The sequence below is a fragment of the Pelodiscus sinensis genome, chromosome 6 (assembly GCF_052426305.1).
Source record: "Pelodiscus sinensis isolate ZL-2025 chromosome 6, ASM5242630v1, whole genome shotgun sequence".
In the NCBI taxonomy this organism is placed as follows: Eukaryota; Metazoa; Chordata; order Testudines; family Trionychidae; genus Pelodiscus; species Pelodiscus sinensis.
Window position 1 is genome coordinate 20,016,533 of NC_143057.1, and position 22,684 is coordinate 20,039,216.

General features: G+C 41.0%; 1 protein-coding gene across 8 annotated transcripts in view; it reads left to right on the top strand.

Annotated features, from left to right (window-relative positions):
- The window catches only part of MLLT3 (MLLT3 super elongation complex subunit), a 220,479-nt gene extending 205,816 nt beyond the window's left edge, over positions 1–14,663 (top strand). For 3 of the 8 annotated variants that reach the window (XM_089779180.1, XM_089779178.1, XM_089779181.1), the window contains one exon: positions 10,767–14,656. In XM_089779180.1, coding sequence (XP_089635306.1) covers positions 10,767–10,898 — 132 coding nt within the window. In that variant the 3' untranslated portion in view covers positions 10,899–14,656. Of the gene's footprint in view, positions 1–10,766 lie in introns of all 8 variants that reach the window. The other 5 variants (XM_089779183.1, XM_089779184.1, XM_089779182.1 and 2 more) reach the window with 4 other exon arrangements.
- The last annotated feature ends 8,021 nt before the right edge of the window (positions 14,664–22,684 follow it).

Consider the following 22,684-nt stretch of genomic DNA (forward strand, 5'->3'; position numbering starts at 1 on the left):
AGCCCCCTTACACACTCAGCACCCTGTCCTTAACCCCTGCTAACACCCCCAACCCTGAATGCTGCAACCCCGACACCCCTAACCCTGTGCCCTTGCTCACACATCCCCAACCCTGACTCCTTCACTCCCCTAAACAGACAGCCCCTGCCCTGAGCTCCCACACCCTCAAGCCACTGCACTGACTTCCCCATCTCTACCCTGAACCCTCCATGTTCCACCCCACTCTTAATTTTTTTATGGGAACTGTCATATCACAACCTTCTCATAACTCCCTGCCTAAGACCCCCTCAGGGGAGGGAGGGAAGGAGGGCAGTGCATGAGATGACAATACCTGTAAGAAATTTTAAGAACATAAGAACAGCTGTACTGGGTCAGACCAAGGTCCATCTAGCCCAGTGTCCTGTCTGCCGAGAGTGGCCAATGCCACGTGGCCCTGAAGGAATGACCAGAACAGGCAATCATCAAATGATCCATCCCATCCCCCATTCCCAGCTTCTGGCAAACAGAGGCTAGGAACCTCATCCCTTCCCATCATGTTTAATAGTTGGACTTATCCTCCATAAAGTTATTTTGCTGGGCAGGAGCTGGTAAGCTTGGCATGCAGCGCAATTGTGCTGGGGGTAAGGGAGCTGGGAAATCCAGTGTGCATGATCCAGCTGGGCTGCCAAGGAGCTAAGAAACCCAGTGGAGTGGCAGGGCAGGGGCTGGGACCAGCAGCAGGGAGGACCGACCTGTATTCAATTAGAAGTCCCAAGGTGAAAGAACTAAAAGAGAGAGCCATAGTTTTCAATGAAATGCAGAATCCAGAAATCAGAGTCAGTTCCAGAAGCTGTGTCTGAACTTGGGTTTTCAGTATTTAGAGTTCTGGCCCTAATCAAAACCCAAATGGAACCTTTTTTTTTCTCCCCATAAAAAGAATTTGTGTAGTTAAAGCAGTTTTAATTCTGAAAGAGGCAGTGTTCTCTCTGCCACTTTTACCTTGCTTCCAATTTCTGCAGTCCAATTCTCCAGTTCAGAACCCCGCTGGATATTATTTCCTTTAGCATTAGTATAGTGGGCCTCTTCATCTCTCCTACAGGTAGGAAGAAAAAATGGGAGGGAGAAATTCAGCAAACTTGTCTTTATATTAGTCATAGCTTTATTTTTTAAAATACGTTAATTACATGACATTACAACTGGGATGACTGGTGCCTGCGGGGGGAGCGGGTATAGGGAGGGCCACTCAGAGAGGCAGTGGGCATGTGGGGGCCCCACCCCATTTAGCAAATAAAAATAGAATAGTTGTAATCATAGTCGACTTGTGGTAGCACTTGGAAGGTGATCCGCCCTCCTGTGCCCCTGTCAGAATTTTATCAGAATTGTCATTCTAATGTATATTCTTTCCATCACTTGTTTTTCTTCTACTGTTGGGAAAGGAACTACAGTTTAAATTATGTGCTCAGAACAAAATAAGGCATCTGTAACAGACTGTCTCTCACAAGGATGAGCCAGAAACAGTTATTTCAACCCAGGAAAGCTCGTAAGTTTGAAATAAGAGTTCTTCTGTACTGCAATGATCACCTGAAACTGGCCCATACTAGCTGACTCAGGTTCAAGGGGTTTAGGCTGCAGGGTTATAAAATTTCTGTACGGATGTTTGACTGTATGTCCATTATAACTGTGTGCAAGCATATGTAATGCAGCTTATTACAATGCATACAATATGATGCCAAGTTTTAGTGAAATCAATAGATGTTTGTATGAATAAAATTTAAATAGCCTGTAATTTAAAGTTCAGAAAGACTGACTTAATTGAGTCTCATCCTACATGGGTAAAATTTAAAAATCAAATCAAGAGAAGAACTGCATGTGCAGAAAATGTGATCTTTATTACAGCAATACCCAGAGCTCCTAATCAGGATCAAGGCCCCATTGTTCTGTGTGCTTTACAAATGCATACAAAAATGGAGTCCCCATTAAAAGCTTACAGTCTTAAAACGAAAGTTTATATACATGTCGTCGTCTTGATATGTCCAGGATCTTACAAAAGACTTTTAACAGTTGCCCATTGAAAAAAATACTGCACAAATATCCACTTTTTCTAGATAAGCAATATCTTGAATATTTTTATAGTGTCAAATGTACTATGTAAAATAGTTTTAGTTCATTAGTTTATCTTGTAAATGAGGGTGCTAAATTCACTTCTATACTTCCTTGGCTCACGCTGTAGGTTCTAAAATCCCTTCACCTCTATAATATTTAACAGTTGCACTTGCAGAGTAGTTAAATGATATTGTGTCAAAATGTTTCAAGTACGTTTGAAACTCTTGAGGAAATAGACATTTTAACTGAAATTTTTGCTTTTGATATACTAAACAAAGAAAGGGGTTATTTTTTCTTCTTCCTCAGAGAATGAAATGTAGGCTTCCTGCTTGTGTTTTCCTCCTTGCTCTAATTCTAAAACTGTGAAGGCTTTTTTTTTTTTTATAAAAACCATATAACACTGTTTATTACACTGTTGGTTTGCCAAGTGCAATCCAGTTGGCCAAGATAGAGCTGTATGACCTCGGAAATGCTGCTATAGAAATTCATTCTATAAGCATGACAATTGTGTGTGTTTTCTTTTCAAGGAAATTTACATCATAGTTAATCACCAATCAGTCATCTCACTGTTCAGGAACTGAGTTGTTAGAATTAACTGCAAAGCAGATAATGTTTCTTTAAACAAATTAAAACGGGGGTAGGGAATCTAAGGGCTTGCCTGGATCCAGTCCCCAAGGCTCAGGGCTCCCCACCCTCCAGCACTGGGGATCCCACACTGCCACTCCACCGTGGGGTTGGAGCACACAAAATGTACTAGCCCGGAGCCCCCTTAGTCAATGTGTGAAAGGGGAACGTGGGGAGTGTCTTCCTTCTTCTTACGTCGGTGAGGATTGTTGTTCTTTTTTTGCTTCTCACTTGTGTGCTGCCCCTGAATGATTTTTCCGTGGTTCAGCGGCCTCTGACCCAAAAAAGGTTCCTTACCCCTGAATTAGAAGTTACTTACATGTAGTGGTATTGCTTTTTTTAAAGAGCCAACTCAGAAAAGCTACGGTTGTAATGTTTGAAGTTAGAGAATGAAAAGGCCACTAACTTCTAAACAATGGAACTCATTAGATGCTGGGCTGGATTAACCACTAGGCCAGGGCTACTCAACTTTGGAAGCTGCGGGGGCCACAATGATACTCACAGCACATGCTGAGGGCCTCAACTTAAGTGTGGTTGCAAATATATGCAAATAGCTTCTTTCACACTGACAGGCATGAATACAAAGCACTTCCCACAATGGCTCCTCCCTGGGGGCTAGAAACACAGAAACCCTGTACCTGTTTGTTCCAGCCAGCGCATCTGCTGACGTCTTTCAGTACTCATCCTGCCTGGGAGATGCCTTGCTGTTGTGGAGCGTGTTCCCAGCAAAGGTCATGTTCAAAGCATCCCACCCGTAGGCTACATGTTGAGCCCTGCATAAACCCAAACCGCAATGCAGGCCACAAACAAACAGGCTGCAGGCCGTGTACAGGCAGTCCCCGGGTTATGTCAGTCTGACTTAAGTCAGACCCCTAGTTACGAACCGGGGGGGGGGGACCCCCGCTAGTGTGGGGTGCCTCCCCCACTGTCGCCGCCTCTGGCGGCACAGGGAGCGCTTCCCCCCAGCAGACCAGGGAGACGCGGAGCTAGCCCCCCTTCTCCCCCAGCAGACCAGGCTTTTCTCGCCATGGAGGACGCGGGCGACGGGACCGCCGAGACTCGCCGCGGTCCCGCCGCCCGCGTCCTCCGTGGTGAGAAAAGCCGCTCCGCGTCTCCCTGGTCTGCTGGGGGGGGGGGGGGGCGCAGCTAGTGCGCACCCCCCCAGCAGACCAGGCTTGTCTCGCCGACGCCTGGGGCAGAGCAGCTGGGGGGCTGCCGGGTTGGTCCAGTAGCGTCGAGAAGCGGCGCTGCGGGACCAACCCAGCAGCACCCCAGCTGCTCTGCCCCAGGCGTGTTCGATTCAGCCACTGCTGGTCAGTTTCAGCAGCGGCTGAATCTGGACGCCAGTTCCGACTTGCATACAAATTCAACTTAAGAACAAACCTATAGTCCCTATCTTGTAACCCGGGGGCTGCCTGTATTAAATAGCCCTGCACTAGGCTAATAAGGCAATAGCCTTAGGATCTCCTATTGTTTAGGCCAGTGGTCTCCAACCTTTTTAAGCACAAGATCACTTTTTGATTTTAAGTCTGTCCAGGATCTACCTCAAACCCACATACTCCTGCCCCCCCCCCTTTTTCTCGGAGGCCCTGCATCTGCCCCCTTCTTTGCTGAGGCCCCATCCTCCTTTCTCTGAAGAAGGGGTACAGGAGAGAGGACAGAGTGACATCAGCACCCCCTGTCTCTGTCTCCCCCACCCTGCGCAACAAGAAGGAGGCTGCCAGGGGACTGCTCTGAGGCTCTGGGCAGGAGCAACAGGGAAGTGGGAAGAGGGGCAGTTGATGTGCTGGCACTTGATAACCTCCCAGCCAAACCAGTCAGGATCACCTGTCAGAGGCACCAAGATCTACCGGTAGATCCTGATTGACTGGTTGGTGACCACTGGTTTAGGTGCTGCTGGTCAGGTAGAGGGCATGGCAGGGGCCAGGTGAGGAGGATGAGCAAATTAGCTCTTAGCATGTAGCCTGGCTGGAGCCTAGAGTGTTCTTCCCAGCAGGAAAGGCTAAACAGCCTCTTGTGCCTTAGAAGGAGTTATGCCAGCAGCAGCCTGTTGCTTCTGTTTCAAGGGGGCTGTGACTCCTCCCCATGCTGCAGAAACACACTACCAGGTATCCAGTTAGAAGTGGTGACCAGATGCTAAAAATGTGGTTACCACAGCAGCCTGTGCCAGCTGTGAGTGCAGTTTGAGCAGGCATTGCCCCACCCCTAATTTCTCTGGAGCTCTGCTGAGCTCTCCGTGGGACAAGGGCTTCCTTTCTGTGCCTGTGTTCATCTGGGTTGAGGCTGAGAGTCAGCTCCAGGACACTGCCTCCTGGGTCCTAGTCATAGAATAATAGAATAATAGGACTGGAAGGGACCTCAAGAGGTCATGGAGTCCAGCCCCCCGCCCTCAAGGCAGGACCAAGCTCCGTCTACACCATCCCTTTAGTGTCCATTAGTTTCATTTTGTGCATTAGCTAGATCCACTTCTGGGTAATGGGTGAATGCCTGTGGAGAGGCAGGGCAAAAAGGTAGGGGGGAGGGGAAGAGGCAGGACCAGAGCTGCAGTGTGGGAAACTTGAGCAGAACCTGCACGCACACTATCCAGCTTCAGCCAGAACTATTGCTTGTTCCCTCCTCCCATGTTTAAGGAATTAATTGCCACATATTAGGAAAAATATGTTCTGGATGCCAGTGCTTAACTTTTACATTGAGGGGCTTCAGATTTCTGATGTACCTTGTTTAATACTGTATTAAAATAAAATACACCCAAGAAAAAAAATGGATTTATTTTTCTGTACTGGGATGCACAGGTAACCAAGTCCTTTCGTTCTGCTCTGCACGCCAACTCCTCTTTGTACTTATAAGAGGTTGCAAAAGCACCGGAGGGAGTTGAACACGCAGTGTTGTAGGTTTCTCCCTCTTCAGGCTCTCCAGAAGGATTTTAGATTCACTTAGCAGGAGATGATAAAAAGACGGGTTGGATAGACTAAGACCGGGTTCTGTCCATTTGCTGGGTTTCTACCATCAATAAAGTACCTCACATTTTTAATATCTTCTGAGTTTCATTCCAAAAACATAAAGCTAAAAAAACTGGGACTTGGTCCTTATTTTTCTGCCTCAATTCTAATCCTCCCAAGAGGAAAATGTTGAGTAAGAATGGGAATGAGTGTGTTTTGAGAAGAAAATGAGAATAAAGGCTCATGCCTGTTGCCAGTTGCACCTTTGTAGCCTTTCTGACTTCAGGCCAGCATCTGGGAAAACAGATTTTTGTACAAGAAGAAATTTTTGTCCCTTCTGCTTTTTCACACCTCTGTAATCAGAATCTCATTCACTAAGCTCTGAGCATTTTTAAGAGTGGGGGGAGGAAAAAAGAAACCTCTGCAATCTGCTTGATCCTTCATTCAGCACCAGCCTACTAAACAAACACCTGACCGGATTGGTATCACAACAGCGGCCTTGGGTGTACTGTTCTTTTGAAAGATTCTTAAAGGTTCTTTTAAGATGCTGATTTTCAGTGAATTCTTTTTATTCAGGGGGCAGACAACACCCAACGGAATAGAGCTTTTGTCAACTTCTAGTCATTCAAAAGCTGAAAAGCTTTACATTATGTTTAATGTTTGTATGTTGACTTTGAAGAGCTACCATAGTACAAAAATGCTAAATGTTATGACCTAGGCATCTATCTAAAGATCTGTGTTACTTCTAGCTCTTACCTTTTTCTTGCAGAAAGCCTGAAATGAACAAAACAGGAACTGTAGCACTTTCACAAAACTCATGCTTAAACCTCACGTCGTGTCAGAGCTGTTGATCATACTCTGTACCATAGATAGTACTGCCATGCAGGAGTAACTGGTGCCTGTAGAGCCATCCTGGTGCAGGGAGGGCCACCCAGATGGGCAGCAAGGATATGAATGGGCAATCAGGTGCCCAACGGACAGGCACGGGTGCCCAAAAGCAGGAAGGCTGGACCAGAGTGGGCTAGGAGCTGGCAACAGCCCTGCGGGAGGTGGTAGCCAAGTGGGGCTAGGAGCAAACCTAACATTTAACTGGTTAACTGATTCATTGGGATTTTGCATCCCTAATGGGCAAGGGGGATATGGAGCTAACCTGTTTGGCAATAAAAATTTTTGGTAGGGGCTAGTGGAGCAGTGCACCTCCCGTGTGCTCCCATAAAGTTCCCTGTGCTACCATGAATGCAGAAGACAAGGATAGATGACCTCTCAAGATCCCTTTTAGTCCTTTGATTCTGTTCCATTATTCTATTTGTGGGAGAGTTTGATGATAGAGCGGCCTGATCTGGTGAATCACTGGAGATTAACTACATGAACTAGGTGCAATCACACAAATAGTAGTTGGGTTCAGCGTGAAAACAGTAATTCATTGTCCTCAGCTGGTACAACACTAGGAGTCACCTTTCAGAACAAGACAGCCTAAAATACACCTGGATCTGCTCCAGTCCTACAGACAGAGACAAACACCTACAAGATCTTTATCAGGTGTTCTTAAAACTTTAATACCCACCTGGGGAAGTGAGGGAACAGATTTGACAAAGCCAGACAAGTACTCAGAAGGCATCTACTTCAAGACAGGCCCAGTGAAGAAAATAACAGCACACCAATTAGCCAGTTAACCTGTTTAAGCCCCAGCACATCAACAATCTACAGCCCTCACTCTCACAGGCCTTGGAAGACAGGCCAATCCTCACCTGCAGACAACCACCTAACCTGAAGCAAATGCTTACCAGCAGCAGCACACCCTGCCACAGTTATACTTACCCAGGAACCTACTCCTGCAACATACCCCATTGCCAACTTTCTCCACATACAAGCAACACAATCACATGACCTAATTACATAAGCTACAACATCAGGGGCTTACAAAACCACATCCTGTAATGTGATGTATGTCATTAAGTGCCTGCAATGCCTCTCTACCATGCATATTGATCAAACTGGACAGTCTCTGTGATAAAGGATACAAATCAGACATCAGGAATGGTAACACACAAAAACCTGAAGGGAAACTTTTTAACCTCCCTGGACATTCAATAATGAATTTAAAAGTAGCCATTCTTCTACAAAGGGATTTTATTACTCAAATCCAGAGGGAAACTGCTAAACTGGAATTCATTTATAAGTTTAACACTGTCAACTTGTGCTTGAATAAATATGTTAACTGGTTAATGCTCTACAAAGGCAATTTCCTATACCTTTGATATTTTCTTTTACACATCAAAAGCTATGAATGAGATGCATCTAGCCTGACTCAATTAGCGTCATTAACACTGGGCCTGCAATTGAGAGGTAACTGCTTTTGTTGTTGCATATATGCTATGTCTACACTTACACTGTAGAAAACTCCAGCACATCTGCCCTTCCAATTCTTTTTGTGGAAGAGCAGACGCACTCTTTTTGAAGCCCTGTCTTCCTCCTTCCATGAGAAAGAAGGGCTCTTCCGAAAGAGGAAGCTTTTCCTACATTTGGCCTAGTGTAGATGGGCCAAATTTTGGAAAAGCCTCTTCTGAAAAAACTATTGGAAATTGGTACCTTTTTCCAATAGATCATTGTAGTCTAGACACAGCCATACTCTGGATTCTGTAATTTCCACTCTAACCCATCTGATGAAGTGGTTTTTGCTATACTAACAATTTCATCACTGGACCCAATGACATCAGCCACCAAATCAAAAGCTTTTTTAACTGCCCATCCACTAATGTGCATCCGATGCCAGCAATGCCCCACTGCAATGTATATTGGCCAAACTGGACAATCTCTACAGGAAAGAATTAATGGGCACAAATCAGATATCCGAAAAGGCAACACACAAAAACCTGTTGGAGAACACTTTGGTCTTCCTGGACACTCATTAATGGATCTTCAGGTTGTCGTTTTGTTTCAGACCAATTCCACAAGCCAAATACACAGAGAAAGATTGGAACTTAACTTCATTCATGAGTTTCTTATGCTAATGATCTAACTAGGGATACTGGATAGCTCACACACTATCTTCCACCTTTTAATAACTTAACCAACCAGCCAAACAATGGAGGTGCTAATGGTTCTTAACAGATTCCTGTAACTACTTGAACTATCTACTCACCATTTACATGTTTTGTTAGTCTTTGAAGTGCTATTAGACTACTTGTTGTTTTTTAAGTTTTTTCATGATATCTTTGTTAGTCTCTAAAATGTTAGAGGTCTCCTTGTTGTTTTTAATGTCACCCAATGAAATTTTCCCACGAATACGTCCTATACTTAATTGGATTTTACCCCATATGGTTTTCCGTTATATAATAAAAGCTAGCTGCCTCCCAGAGCAGCAAGTTACAAATAGGTTGAAAGGTGAGGAGGATGGGGAAAGTTGCATGAGCACTCCACTACCTAGGAGGAAGGTGGTCTAAGAGATGGCTAGCACAGTATCCATCATTCATGACTTTGCCACAGTTAAAGCTAGGGGGAAATTGTTTGAAGAATTGGATGTAGAGTAGAATAAACTTATTATTGTACATAAATAATATAGAAAAATATAGATAAATGTTTGACTTCATAATTTTTTTCAATATGTAATTCAGACTTAGGCCCTTCTCTCCCATTAGCTTTAGGCCCCTCATAACCTTAATCTGGCTCTGATCCCATGCATCAAGAATCTATGTAACTTGACCCTTGCTCTACACAGCTAATTAAGAGTGTGGCCAAACATGTGAAATGGATGTGACAGTGAGTGTATTTGAAATTTCCAAACAAAGATGGAATGAATGTGAAAAGACTTAGTGGACTTCTGTTCCCTCTGTGTCTTGATTCCAGACAATCAATGGGATTGTACATTCTTTGGGGTTGCAGCTGCCGTGGTACCACTTCTCCCTCAGTGTGCTTGTTGAACGAGGTACCTTGGGGTTCTGCCTAAATGAAAGCAAGTGCATCAGTTACTGCTGCCTTACTGTCAGCATTTAACAAATAATAGTATTGGTCTCCTAAGTGTGACTGGTTTGTCTAGATGTAAATCATACAGCAAACACTTTTCAGAGTTAAATTTGATGGAAAACAGGTTGCAGCATAACTACTCTTTCCATATATAAATGATATTTTTCTTAGTGTGACATGAACTAGCTCCCTTATGTTCTCACCATTCCTGGCAGGGTGCTACTACCCCTCTTCTGATTGGACATATCCAAGTAATATTTGTATCAGAGGCAGCAGTACTGCAGGAGGGAAGGAGGGCCAGTGGGAGCCAGAACATCCAGGGAGCTGGCTTAAAAACCAGTTCCCCACGCGCACCAGCTTTCAGAGAACCACCTTCCCTCCCCTGCATGTAACCATATAACTGCTGAAATTTTCAGCGGTTACACATTTACTTGATTAAATGCATTTTAACATCCCTAATATATATTTAGTTTTAACGAAAGTACATCGCCATATCTTAAGACAGTGCCTCTTTCTTTTTTTTTTTTTTTTTACCATTTTGTCATAATCTCTGGTCCTCAATTTCTGTCTTGTTTAAAACCCTTTGGCCTTGCTTTCCTCTTCAAAGGTAAACATATTATAAATGTTTGGTATTAAACCTTTTGTAAATACAGTCATTTCCTATAATAACAGAATTCCCAATACAAGCCAGATAAATGCACTAGACAAGAATTTTACCTACACACCTCCCAAAAATAATTAGTCTATAAAAGGCTTTTAATATTTTTTTAAACCACCTTGGTTCTCAGTGCTAATAATTGTTAGATATTAATTCCAGCTGGAAATGAGCTGAAACTGGACTTTGGCTTTAGTTTTGGATACTCATATTGGTTATGTTATGGGAAAACAAACAGGTATAGTTTGATTTAAGATTCTGTTTGGTGAAAACTACTCAAACTTCTGGGGAGGGATGGAAGGGGAATTTCACATAAAAGGTTCTGATAGATATCATTCCATTTGTTATTTTGGAATGTTGGTTTTGTGGACTTGTTCATATTCTTCACATAGTAATATTTTATAGTTTCTTTAGTAATAGCATTCAGTTGTACAGTACATCCTAAAAATGTGAAATGGGTGGAATTTTCACCTGAATATTCTTTTTTCTCTTTCTTCTCTCAGATTGTAAACCTTATAGAAGAAACTGGACACTTTCATATCACAAACACAACCTTTGACTTTGACCTTTGCTCACTGGACAAAACCACAGTCCGTAAACTACAGAGTTACCTGGAAACGTCTGGAACATCCTGAGGACACAGCATCTGGCTGCATCAAAAACTGTTTTTTAATAAAACATTCTAAACGATGCAACCAAAATGGAAGAAAAATAAACCAACCCTCTGCAGCTTTATTTTTCTTTAAAGCTAGTCGTCATCTCTTGATATAGGAGAGGAAAAGTGACAAGACTCAGAGGATCGCTCTTCTCACCAAGGAAATGCTCTGGAAGAGTTAGCCTGGATAGCCTTGAAAACAAAAAAACAAAAACCCACAGAAAAACTTGTTCTTAATGAATGTGTATGGTATCGTGCATCTCTCTGTGGTGTTCCAGTCCACAAGATGAATGCATGTTCAACACACTGCCTTATTACATATCTGATCTATTTATTGTTGCATACATATATTCTAAAGTCATTGAGGGAATGACACTACCAGATGTTACAAGTACTCGGGTTCCATGTATGCTCCTTCCATGCAGCACCATCACACGCCTAGTAACATTACTCAAGTAAAAATGCCACTTACTGTTGACTTTTTCTAGTCACTTAAAACACTGTAGTCTTGTTTCCACTTTCGCAGTCCCAGGAAACAAGGTACAAAATGGGAGACCAAAAAGTGGCCCTAATATTTGTCTCCAGTCTGCCACAGTGGGTTGGTCCACAGGTCCTTGGCTTTATCCATTTATTGATCTTGGACCATGATAAAAATGCACCAAATAGGATCATATGACTTGCTGTCTAGCCTTAGTCAATAAACCAGTAGGACTTGTAACAAAAAAGTGTTACTGTATACTGTCCTGAATCCAGCGTTGTTTGTCATCAACATTCTTGTGTCTGTTTTAATGTTATAATAATAGATATATATAAAAGTGAAGGTGTTCTACAGGATCACCATAAAAAGAGGAATGCTGGTCCTGTTTTCTAAGGAAATGTTGTAGAAAATTCTTAATTTGGAGCTATTTATTATGGCGAGTTTGGATACTATTCTGATGCCAGTGTGACTCACCTTTACCGTAAATACTGTTGGCATAATATTTTTGTTTGTTCATACAATATATGGTCTGCTTAGACTTTTGTTTTTTTACATCTGATAAATTAAAATCCTTTCTTTGAAAAAATACCTTTGTTGTTATACGGTCACATGTTGGAATGAATATCTACATAGATACATCGATTTTTAAAGGTACCAAATTTCTGTCCCTGTTGAGTAATCTGCTTGTGTTTCCAGAAGGATTGCTTATCTGTAAAGATAAATGCTCTTCCGTATATATTTCCTTAAAATAAGAAATCTTTCTCATACATGTGCAAACCAGAGAATTTACAAATACTTTGAAAGCAGTACTCTGTGGTCTCATGATGATGATTTTCATTATGAAACCGTTACCCTAATCCTGATGAAATGGGAACACAATTAAGAAATACTTCTGGATCCAAAGGTTTGGTCAGCCTTAAAAAAACATGTTTGCAGAGAGGCTAGTATATTTCCCAGGTATGCTTACATGCCAGATGCAGTCTATTCATACACAGTTAAACAACAGTAGTATCTATATGTCTTTATTGTTTCATGTACATGATTTTGTGCGTGACAGTAAAACTAGATTCTTGTTTGGATTATTTTTTCATATTCATATGAGAACACTTGTTTCTTTAAGTCCAAAGAAAATTGTATATTTTATTTTGGAGTTTTTTTGGTTATTTAAATTGCATAATGTTGTTTAACCATGCTCCAATGGAAAGTCCCTTTCCGGCTTCCAAAAGAACAAGTGTACTTTTTTCAGTAATGTTATGACTCTTACTGATGATTGGCATGAAACATACTTGAAACGTTATGATGTTAAGTCCATGTCTCAATGTGCAATTGTTGGGGGAAACATCTTTAAAAAGCTTTTACAGGATGATGATGGAAGAGAGGAAGTAGTATGTTGGGGGGGTTAATTTTGATTTTTGTCTACTTTTTATATGAAAACGTTTTGAAATCTAAAAGCAATCTTTAGAAAAGTCTTTGAACTAATAGTGCACATTGAATTTAGATTACATGTTTAGTTAAATCAGGTGCATGTGGAGGCTGGTCCATTTTGACTTTTCTAACTAAATTTTGTGGTAAATACTCTTGAGCTTCAGGCGGGCAAGAAAGCCCAATTTTATTCTGGCATGAATTGAATACTCTGCTCCTTTAAATAACCAGTGAAATAAGTCACTTTCCCAATAGAAATATTAGCCAAGCTCTTTTGTACATGTGAATAGGGGTGGAAGGGGTGGGAAGTAAATATAAAAGGGAGATGGTTGCAATAACAATATAGCTTTAGCGCTGACTTTCATGTAAGTCCTTGATCATCTTTAAATAAAATCTTAGTGCTTTAATTTGATTACAGTGGGAGGAGGGAGAGAAATAAGCAGACTTCAACTGAATTTTGTCTGTGTTAACTGTAAAGTGAGTTTTCCACAAAATTCTGATAAAATAAGAGTCACTAAGTGTTGATCTCTTTGAAAAAACAACAACAACAAGTTTTACATTAGCTATTTTCATCCAGTTTTGTATGGAGAAACAAAATAAATCTTTTGCAATCATTTCAAATAGTCATTTCTCTTACAAGAAAAATCATAAGAATCGTATCTAAATCCACCACATTTATGAGCATTGATCTTTGGAACAAGTTAAAACATTTTCATATATTCACTCTTACAACAGCTACATTGGTTTTTAAGTGCAAAGGAATAAAAGGTTTGACATTTCATTTAATGCCATCCTATTTCAAATCAATTTAACTGAATGAATTTAGATAATGGAATATGTTGACCAGACAAATTAGCAGCAAGCCATATTTTAATACTCAAACTAGCTGAAATCTGTAATTAGAGAGTATCAATTGTATATAATGGAAAGCACAGCTTCATTCTTGAAACTAGCTAAATGTTCACCTCAGGAATTGGATATCCATGTAGGATAACATTTTAACAGACGATTAGGTCTCTTGAGAGGACTTCAACTTCCCCTAAATTTGAAAGGTGTCTTAATCCATCTTAACACGAGAGTAGACTTCTTACAAAATAGACCTATATTTTGTAACACAAGCCGTGGTAAATGGTTTGAGCAAAAATAAGTAGAATTAATTGAGAATGAAAGGTAAAGAATGAAATGACTAAATTTGTGCTATGTCAGTAACAGTCTTTGAATTGTATGAGGTAATCAAGTTATTTTCCTCAGTGAATTTGTGCCTTTTTATTTATGTATGCATATCTACCCTTTTAAATCCAGAAGTAAAGTAAATATAGTACTTGTGGTTGGAGAGACCTAATTAATATTTTATTAACACTTCGTAAGAGAAAAGAGACTTAAGATAGATGTTAGTTTTTCATTATGAAGTACATGGCAGTCTATTTCAGGTCAGTGAAAAGTATAATTATCTGGATTTCTACATTAGTGTTCTGACCTCTTGAAATGTCTCATAAATTTGAAACCCTATTACCTGGAGCTTGCAGAGCTGATGGGAAAGTAGTTAGAGCTCTATAAAGGAACGTGTCCTTTTCTTTGTCATGTGTGTTATCTCATCCAAGTAATGTCTGGAGTAGGATGTTTCATTTGCTCTTGCGTTATATTTCTTTGTTCCATCTGGATTACTTTTCAATCTTCCATCGTTTGCCTGCATTTTAACTGTATGAATCATATCTTTCAGCACACTTGTATATTGGTCAACTGATTTCCACAGTTTGACGCTAAACTGAAGTTGACTTAAATCCCACTTCAAATTATGTCAGTCACTTGTGGCTGCTCCATCCAATCGCTACTTATGGGACATTGAGACACTTGATTTTAAATCAGAAAGACCAAGGTGCTATCAAAAGTGTAAATATGTATTTTGGCACTTCTACTACAATAAACAGAAATAGAAGCTCATGATGGAAATGCTGACAGGCCATTAAACGTGGCAGGTGCTACCAGACATTCTAAAAAGAAGTAATGTAAAACTTATTCTAAAGATGAACAAATACAAGACCGATGTCTTTCTGCACCTCACCAGTTTTCCTAATACAGGCAGTCCCCGGGTTACATGGATCCGACTTACATCGGATCCCTACTTACAAACAGGGTGAGGCAACCCCGCACTAGCTGCTTCCCCCCCGTAGACCAGGGAGATGCGAAGCTAGCGTCCCCCCTCCCCCCCCAGAAGACCAGGGAGACGTGGAGCTGCTTTTCTTAGCAGACACCTCAGCTTGAGAATAAAGGACTGAGGCAAGTGAGGTGTGGGAGAATAAAACTGAGCTCTGGAGAAATGTTTGGCTAGAGTTTCCCCTACAATATGTACCAGTTCCGACTTACATACAAATTCAACTTAAGAACAAACCTACAGTCCCTATCTTGTACGTAACCCGGGGACTGCCTGTAGTTAAATAGTATATAGTGTACTCCATGAAGGTTTTTCTTGGCTGTTTTATCAATAATTCCTTAGCACAGACTATTCATGGGTTCCCATTTCCCAGTGCTGGACCTGGAAAATTTGCTCTTGGGCATGAACAGATTAAGAAAGTCTAGTGGATAATGGGATTCCCAACTCATATTTCTAAAGTATTTATGTGGGTGCATGTGACTTAACCAATGCATTAGTGCAGTTAGAACAAGTAAGTTTACAAGGCTGTTCCTGCGAATGAGAGAGAGCAAACAAATTTACATCAAAGCACAATTATACAAAGGACCTGCATTTACTTGAGCAGAGAGAAGTGCCAGAGTGACTAGACAGGAAGGAGAAATATTACCACAATGAGAACAGTGCTCTCTCAGTTTTGATTTTTTTAAAACCACAAAGTTGAATATAATTCCTTACATTAATGAAGAAAACACTGTGTGCTGATCTGCACTTAGATTTTGTTTCATATGAACAAGATGCAATATTCAGGATGGAGGCTCTTCAGTGCTTTATTGGTATAATTGGGTTGTTAACCTTCGGGTTCTGTGTGTTCAGTGTATAGTAGTTGGATACAAATATCTGAGTTACCATGAAATGGATTTGAGACACTAATAGCGGATTAGGATTCTTGGTGAGTAATATATCTAATCTAGTTGCTCTTTCTGCATCTGATTCATTCTTCCATAAAGAAATACCTGTGCATTTTAGTTTCTTTTTTTTTTTTCAGCATGAAGACGGCCAAGTGAAATGCTGATCTGTGAACACAATAGGAGATGCATTTTCATCATGACTAGGATAGCTGAAGCTGGAACTCTCCTGCTCTTGGATGTGTCTTCAGATTAGTCATGCGTTTTCCTATGTTCTTTCACCCAACCTGTGCTGTAAAGCTGGTCCTTCCATTAACATACTATACCCTCATCTCTTATAAGAATATGGGATAATTTTTTACCTTTCCCTATTGTTACTGGATGCAAACAGAATTCAAGGTCTGTGTCTAGGAAATAGTAGATCTCTTAAGTTGTCAATTATATGTTTCTGTGAAGACCTAGAAGTAAAGCTCATTTCCACCAAAGGGGAAAGAGAGAGATTCTAAAACATTTTCTCCACAATTTTTCCCTTTGATCAATTTTGAAAAGTTTCTAAAGGCTGCGAAAGGGTATTCATGCAAACCATTAAGAAATGAAATGAAAGGTAATAGATAACACAAATGAATTGTACTAAAAGCCCAGCTGTGCAAGTACTAAGGTTATAATGGTGATACTGATTTCAGTGCAGGAAAGGCATTCCTAGCACATGTGGTTTGTGTATCCGTGTCTGAGTGGGTGGTCTAGAAAAAAAAAGTGCTAAATACAGCAAGATGGCTTAATTTTTTTAAGCAGTGGAGGGAGACCTTCATAACAAGCTCAGCCAGTGTCATCCAATGCTCTCCAGGATAAAGCAGCTTTCCATTAGCTTTGTACTTGGAGGCTAAGCCATAACTTTTCTTATTAATTTAAATATTTGAGTCTCTATTCTGCACAATATCAATGACATGGCAGGGATTTAGTGCTGTGGTTTTCCAGAGTGCTATTTTGGGAGGAATTAGTAACATGGAATGTAGAATATTTTCAATATACTCTGATGCATTTTCTCAGTTTTTAGTCTTAAGTGTCTCCTTAAGAGTTGTTACTTTAGGTATAGCATGAAAACATTTATTAGCACAATTCATTAACAAAAGGTGAATTGCAATTAAACTTTTTTGGAAGTACATAGTTACCAGTGTGAGTGCTATATCAAATACTGGCATGCAGTGACAAGCACAGCCTGATATTTTGTAGATTCCTTTGCAAAATATCACAAGGAGCGACTCCTAGTTGCTTTTGCATATTATCTAGGAATTCTTTTGAGAGCAGGGTATCTCATTGAAATGTGTCTCTGGTACACAGGCTGAGCTCTTTTGTAAAGAAGTTTGGTCTTGTGTTGGGGGCTAGGTATTCTCTCATGGCCAATGGAATAAGGATCACAGCCCACACTCAGTTTGTTCTTGCTCTGTATTACTCCAGGACTGAATCTTTTTCCCAGCAAGTTAGCTGAGTAAGTTTCTGTACTTTGGCTTTCACCAGAGCAACCTGCACCAAAACCCAAACCAGCACTGACAGACTATATCACACCAAGGACCATGTTACCTCTGGTATCGACAGAAAGACACCAAAGCCATTTGAACAGAATACCATGGCCTCTCCAAATCTGCTTTAGGAGCTCCTTTGTAACTACATCAGTAGCAAGAACCATATTTTGATACAAAGCCATCTCCTTGGTACTGGCCAAGACTACATCCAGGTAGTTTGAAGGCTCTCTACATTGGTATCTATGCATTGCATGCTGCCCAAAGATCTTTCACTGGTGCCAGTACTATACTCACCTCTCATTGAGGGGCTATGGAAGGTCATTATCAAACCTCCTACAACATTGATAGCACAGCAACACAGGCCTAACAGAGCTACCCCTGTGTTTGAAGAGTGTATTTATTTTCCTCCTCAGAAGGACAAAGCAGTTTCCTTCCTGTTTGTGCCACTTCGCCCGTATGGGTGACACAGTGGAAGTGTGGCAGAGTCAAGGAATGAAACCTTGAGGGATACCAGAAGACCATCACAGAATCCCACACATAGTACTCAGCTCAATGTTTTGTTTCCACACCCTGCCTCTCAGCTGTGACTGTACTGGTCCCGCTGAAAACCTATATCTTTGACAGTGTCTCAAGCCAGATTCCCACCCAAGACACAATTACAGCCATCTCAGTCTCTGTTCTGTCCCAGACTGTTTTGGAGGAATACAATAGGGCCTATCATTGTTCTGATCCACAGCATAATGTACTTCTCTCATGAGTATGTACAGACATGCCACAGTGATGCATGATGCCCATAGACATACAACAGCAGAGCCTAGTCCTTTCCATCCTACCAGGAAGTCCTACATCTCTAGGATTGGTGTTCCTGTCTTCAGATCACATTGGTAGCCTCTACTTCTTCCTGGCATGCAGAATGCCATGGTAGACCAGTTCAGCAGAGACTACTGAAATCATTCTTTCATGGCATCATTCACAGATGTGTTTCCACAAGTGAGCCTGTTCATGAGATGTCACTGCAGCCGCCAGAGCTTTTGTTCCAATGAAAACATAAACCCAAGTTTTAAAAGATGCCTTTTTCATTCTTGTGCACTCCAGCTCTTTCCTCTGATACGTGTGGAACCATGCTGAGGAAACGGAAGCAACACCTTGACAACATCATCTTTAGGACAGACATTAGCTACAAAGCTTTTGACCAGACTCGCATACAAGGCCAAATGAAAAGAAGATTGTGTCTGGCCAGTCCAACAACTATTCTCATCATTCACAGCTCCAATTTTTGCCATATTGGACAATTATACTTTTTCCTGAAGCAATCAGGATTGTCCCTAAGATCAATGAGCTTCTGGCAGTAATCTGTTAGTCATTCTTCCACCCAAGACCAGTCTGCTCATGTCTCAGGGTACAGGATAGAGTTGTCATAAGACCTCAAACAAAGTTTCTGCCTGAGGGTATTGCCAGCGTTCACAATCACACCACAGTCCTGGTTTTCCTTCCTAATCCCCATTTTATCTTGACCGGAATAAAATTTCACATTCAACAAATCAAGAGAGCATTATCTCTCTTAATTAACTAGCCATTCTGTGCAACCTAGCTCTATTATGGTGTTTGCTGAAAGAATTAAGGGACAACTCATATTAGTCCTGGAGGTTATGCAAGTGGGTATCAGGCAGTACTGAGACTTGCTGAAGTTTGACTAATATCCTTCTAGACACATTAGGGTTGATTTAATTAGGGTTCAAGTGGTCTGTTCAGTCTGAGTAGCTTTCCCACATCAGAGAGTTGCAGAGCAGCAACAGGAAGCTCAATCCTACTTGTACTGTTCTTCATAGCTACACAACTTCCTCAACCCATCCTTCGCCCCTGCTAGTTGGATCCCCATTTTACAGGATGCTTGTGGGTGAAAGAATGTCTTTCCTGTCGATACCTAGTGTGCCATGGAAATGCACCAGTGTGGATTGCAACTACTCAGTCTCCATGGCCTCATCTATGGGGAAGTGATAGGATAGCCAGGGGGCAGTATCACCACAGCTCACTCTGCAACTCAAAAGAATCCAGTCTGACACATGATAAGGTGCATGCACTGCAGGAGAGGAATCTGTGTGGACAACACATCCTGAAGAATCCCATTGACTGTAGGGATAGTAACCATTGTTTCTTAGCTCTGCAACTGGTTTCCTGAGACACCTTGGACAAGACTTTTAATCTCTATAGCCTCCATTCCTCATATGTAATATGACACTACTACTACTTTTCTCTCATCCTTTGTCACTCTTCTCTATGGGAATGCAAGCTGTTAAGGGAAGGGTGGGCAAGAAGCAGCCTCCAGGCTGAAGGCAATTCATAGGTTCACTGGCAGGCCATTGCATGCTTTGTTTACCTGAATGTCCACAGGTATGGCTGCCCTCCACTTCCATCAGCTACAGTTTGTGGCCTGGGCTCGCCCCTTCCTGCTGCGTCTATTGGCCAGGAACAGCAAACCGCAGGTGCCAGGAGCTGTGAGTGGCTGTAACTGAGGATGCTCAGGTAAATAATGCATCTGGTAGATCACCATGGGCTAACTCTGGTGAACCATGTCTGGCCAGGGCCACTTAACGTCCATCCCTGTGTTAACGGAAGGAAGTGTCACTGTGTATTTACTATATCTCATACAAAGGGACTCAAATCTCTGTTGGGGCATCATGAGCCATATACTCATGAGAATTTCCTAGAAGAAATAATCAACTATCTCTTTCTAATTGCATGCATGAGATTTTAAATGTCTGATTTGCAAAACAGTAAAAAGGAAGATAGTGTTTTTGTAAGGCGCTGGGTTGACAATACTGAAATACTCTACAAACAGCACTGACATGGTACAAATATTGACAGCACAAGCTTCTAAAAATTGGTTCAACCTTGTTGTGGAGGGCTCATGTCAACCACCAAAACAGAAACTCATTCTCCATATCCCATTCAAGCCTGTCCTGACTACTGAGAATGCTAACAGGGGACCAGTTAGTGGAAGTGGTTTTTGTGATGTATTTACTTGCTTTTTAGGAAATGTAAATAGTATATTCATAGAATCATAGGACTGGAAGGGACCTCAAGATTCTCTATCATTAGTAGCCTTTAAAGTGAAGTTTGATACTTTTGTAAAACATAGGCTGTAGATCAATTGTAAATTGGTCTAAATGCAGGAATTATAGGGTGGAATGATATGGACCATTTTGTAGAAACATAGAAATGTAGGACTGTAAGTGATCTAGAGATGTCATCTAATCCAGTCCTCTGTACTCAAGGCAGGACAATGTAATAACTAGACTATTCTTGACAAGGATGTCTTTAACCTGTTTTTATAAAAACCTCTGTGATGGAGATTCCACAAACCCCATGAGCAACTTTTATTCTAGTGCTTAACTAATCTGAGACGAAGTTTTTCCTAATTTCCAACCTAAATGTCCCATTAAGCCCATTGCTTCGTGTCCTTTCCTGAGAGGTTAATGAGCAATTTTTCTTCCTTTTCCTTGTATGTACTTGAAAACTATTTTGTTGCCCCTTCAGTATTCTCTTCTCTAGACTAACACACTCAATTTTTTCAATCTTCTCTGAGATCATATTTTTACAATCTTTAATTTTTGTTCCTCTCCTCTGGACTTTCTCCAATTTGTCCACATCTTTCCAGTTGAGGCCTTATCAGTGTGGAGTAAAGTGAAAGAATTGATTCTCATATTTTGTTTACAACACTCCTGTATTATATCTCAGAATAATCCCTTTTTGTTATTTCACAACAGTGTCACACTGTTGGCTCATTTGCTTACAATCCACTACGACATCCAGATCCCTTTCCGCAGTACTCCTTCCTAGGAAGTCATTTTCCATTTTGCAGGAGGAAAACTGACTGTTCCTTCTGAAGTGGAATACTTTGCATTGAATTTCATCTTATTTACCTCAGACCATTTCTCCAGTTGTCCAGATCATTTTAAATTTTGATCCTGTCCTTGCAATGCTTCCCACTTGCAATACTTCCCAGCTTAGTATCATCTTCAACCTTAATAAGTATACTTTCTATGCCATTATCCAAATCATCAATGAAGAAATTGAACAGAACTGGACCTAAAAATGATCCCTGTGGGACCCCACTCAATATGCTGGAGATCAGATTAAATTATCATAATGAATTGGATTAAAACCAATAACGCAATTCATATTGACCTTCAAAATGCCATTAAAAGGTAATGACTTCCAATCAGTGCATAATATCAGTTACTTGCAGGTGAGAGTCTCTGAGCAATCAACTCCCAATGTCTTAATTTCACAAAACTAGAGATATGAGTAAGCCTTCATGTTTAGCTCTAGATTACAATGCGCAATTTGTCTTCTAACCCTTTACTTATATGAGGGTCTGTTAAGGGTAGAAATATAAAGTGACTTCCTTTTAATTCAAATTACTCAAGTATTATCAATGGTTTAATAGCAGAATGCTCATTTTTATTCCTATAAATACTACTGATTCAGATGGCCCAAGTGAGATGGGGGTGGGGGGAGGGTCTCATTCTGCTAGCCCACATAGAATTCATTTTTAAGAGAATGTCCCTGCTCAAAGGAACTTTAAAAATCACTCTAAATCATTCTGTGCATCACTCGTCGCGGCACAGATTGCGAGGGAGATTGCCACACTTGAGCCATTCTTTTAGGTGACAAGTTTGAGCAACTACTCTGAGGTGTCAATAGAGGATGTTTTGGAACAAATTGATAATTTAAACCACAGAATGTCACCAGGAGCAGATGATATTTACTCAAGAGCTATGAAGGAACTCAAAATGGATATTGCAATGTAACATCACTTAAAGTAGCTTCTGTAGCAGATGACTAATGTAACACTTATTAAAAAAATCTGGAGGCAATCTGGCAATTAGAGGCCTATAAACCTATCCTCAGTACCAGACAAATTGGTTGAAACCATAGTAAAGAACAGAATGAACAGATATGTAGATGAACATGATTTGTGGGGAGTCAGCACAGTTTTTATTAGGGAAATCATGCAAAATAGACCCCACAGAGTCACCAAGAGCTCTCAGAAAACTTGGTAAATGAGCAACAAAATGGCAGATTAAATTCATCGTTGATAAATGTGATGTACATTGGAAAACATAATCCTAACTATACATACAAAATGTTGGGTTCTAAATGATCTATTAGTTCTAAATAGAGTGATCTTGAAGTCATAGCTAGTTCTCTGAAAACATCTATTCAGTATGCAACAGCAGTCAAAAAAGCTAGCAAGGTTAGGAATGATTACAAAAGGGATACATAATACAGTAAATATCACTATAC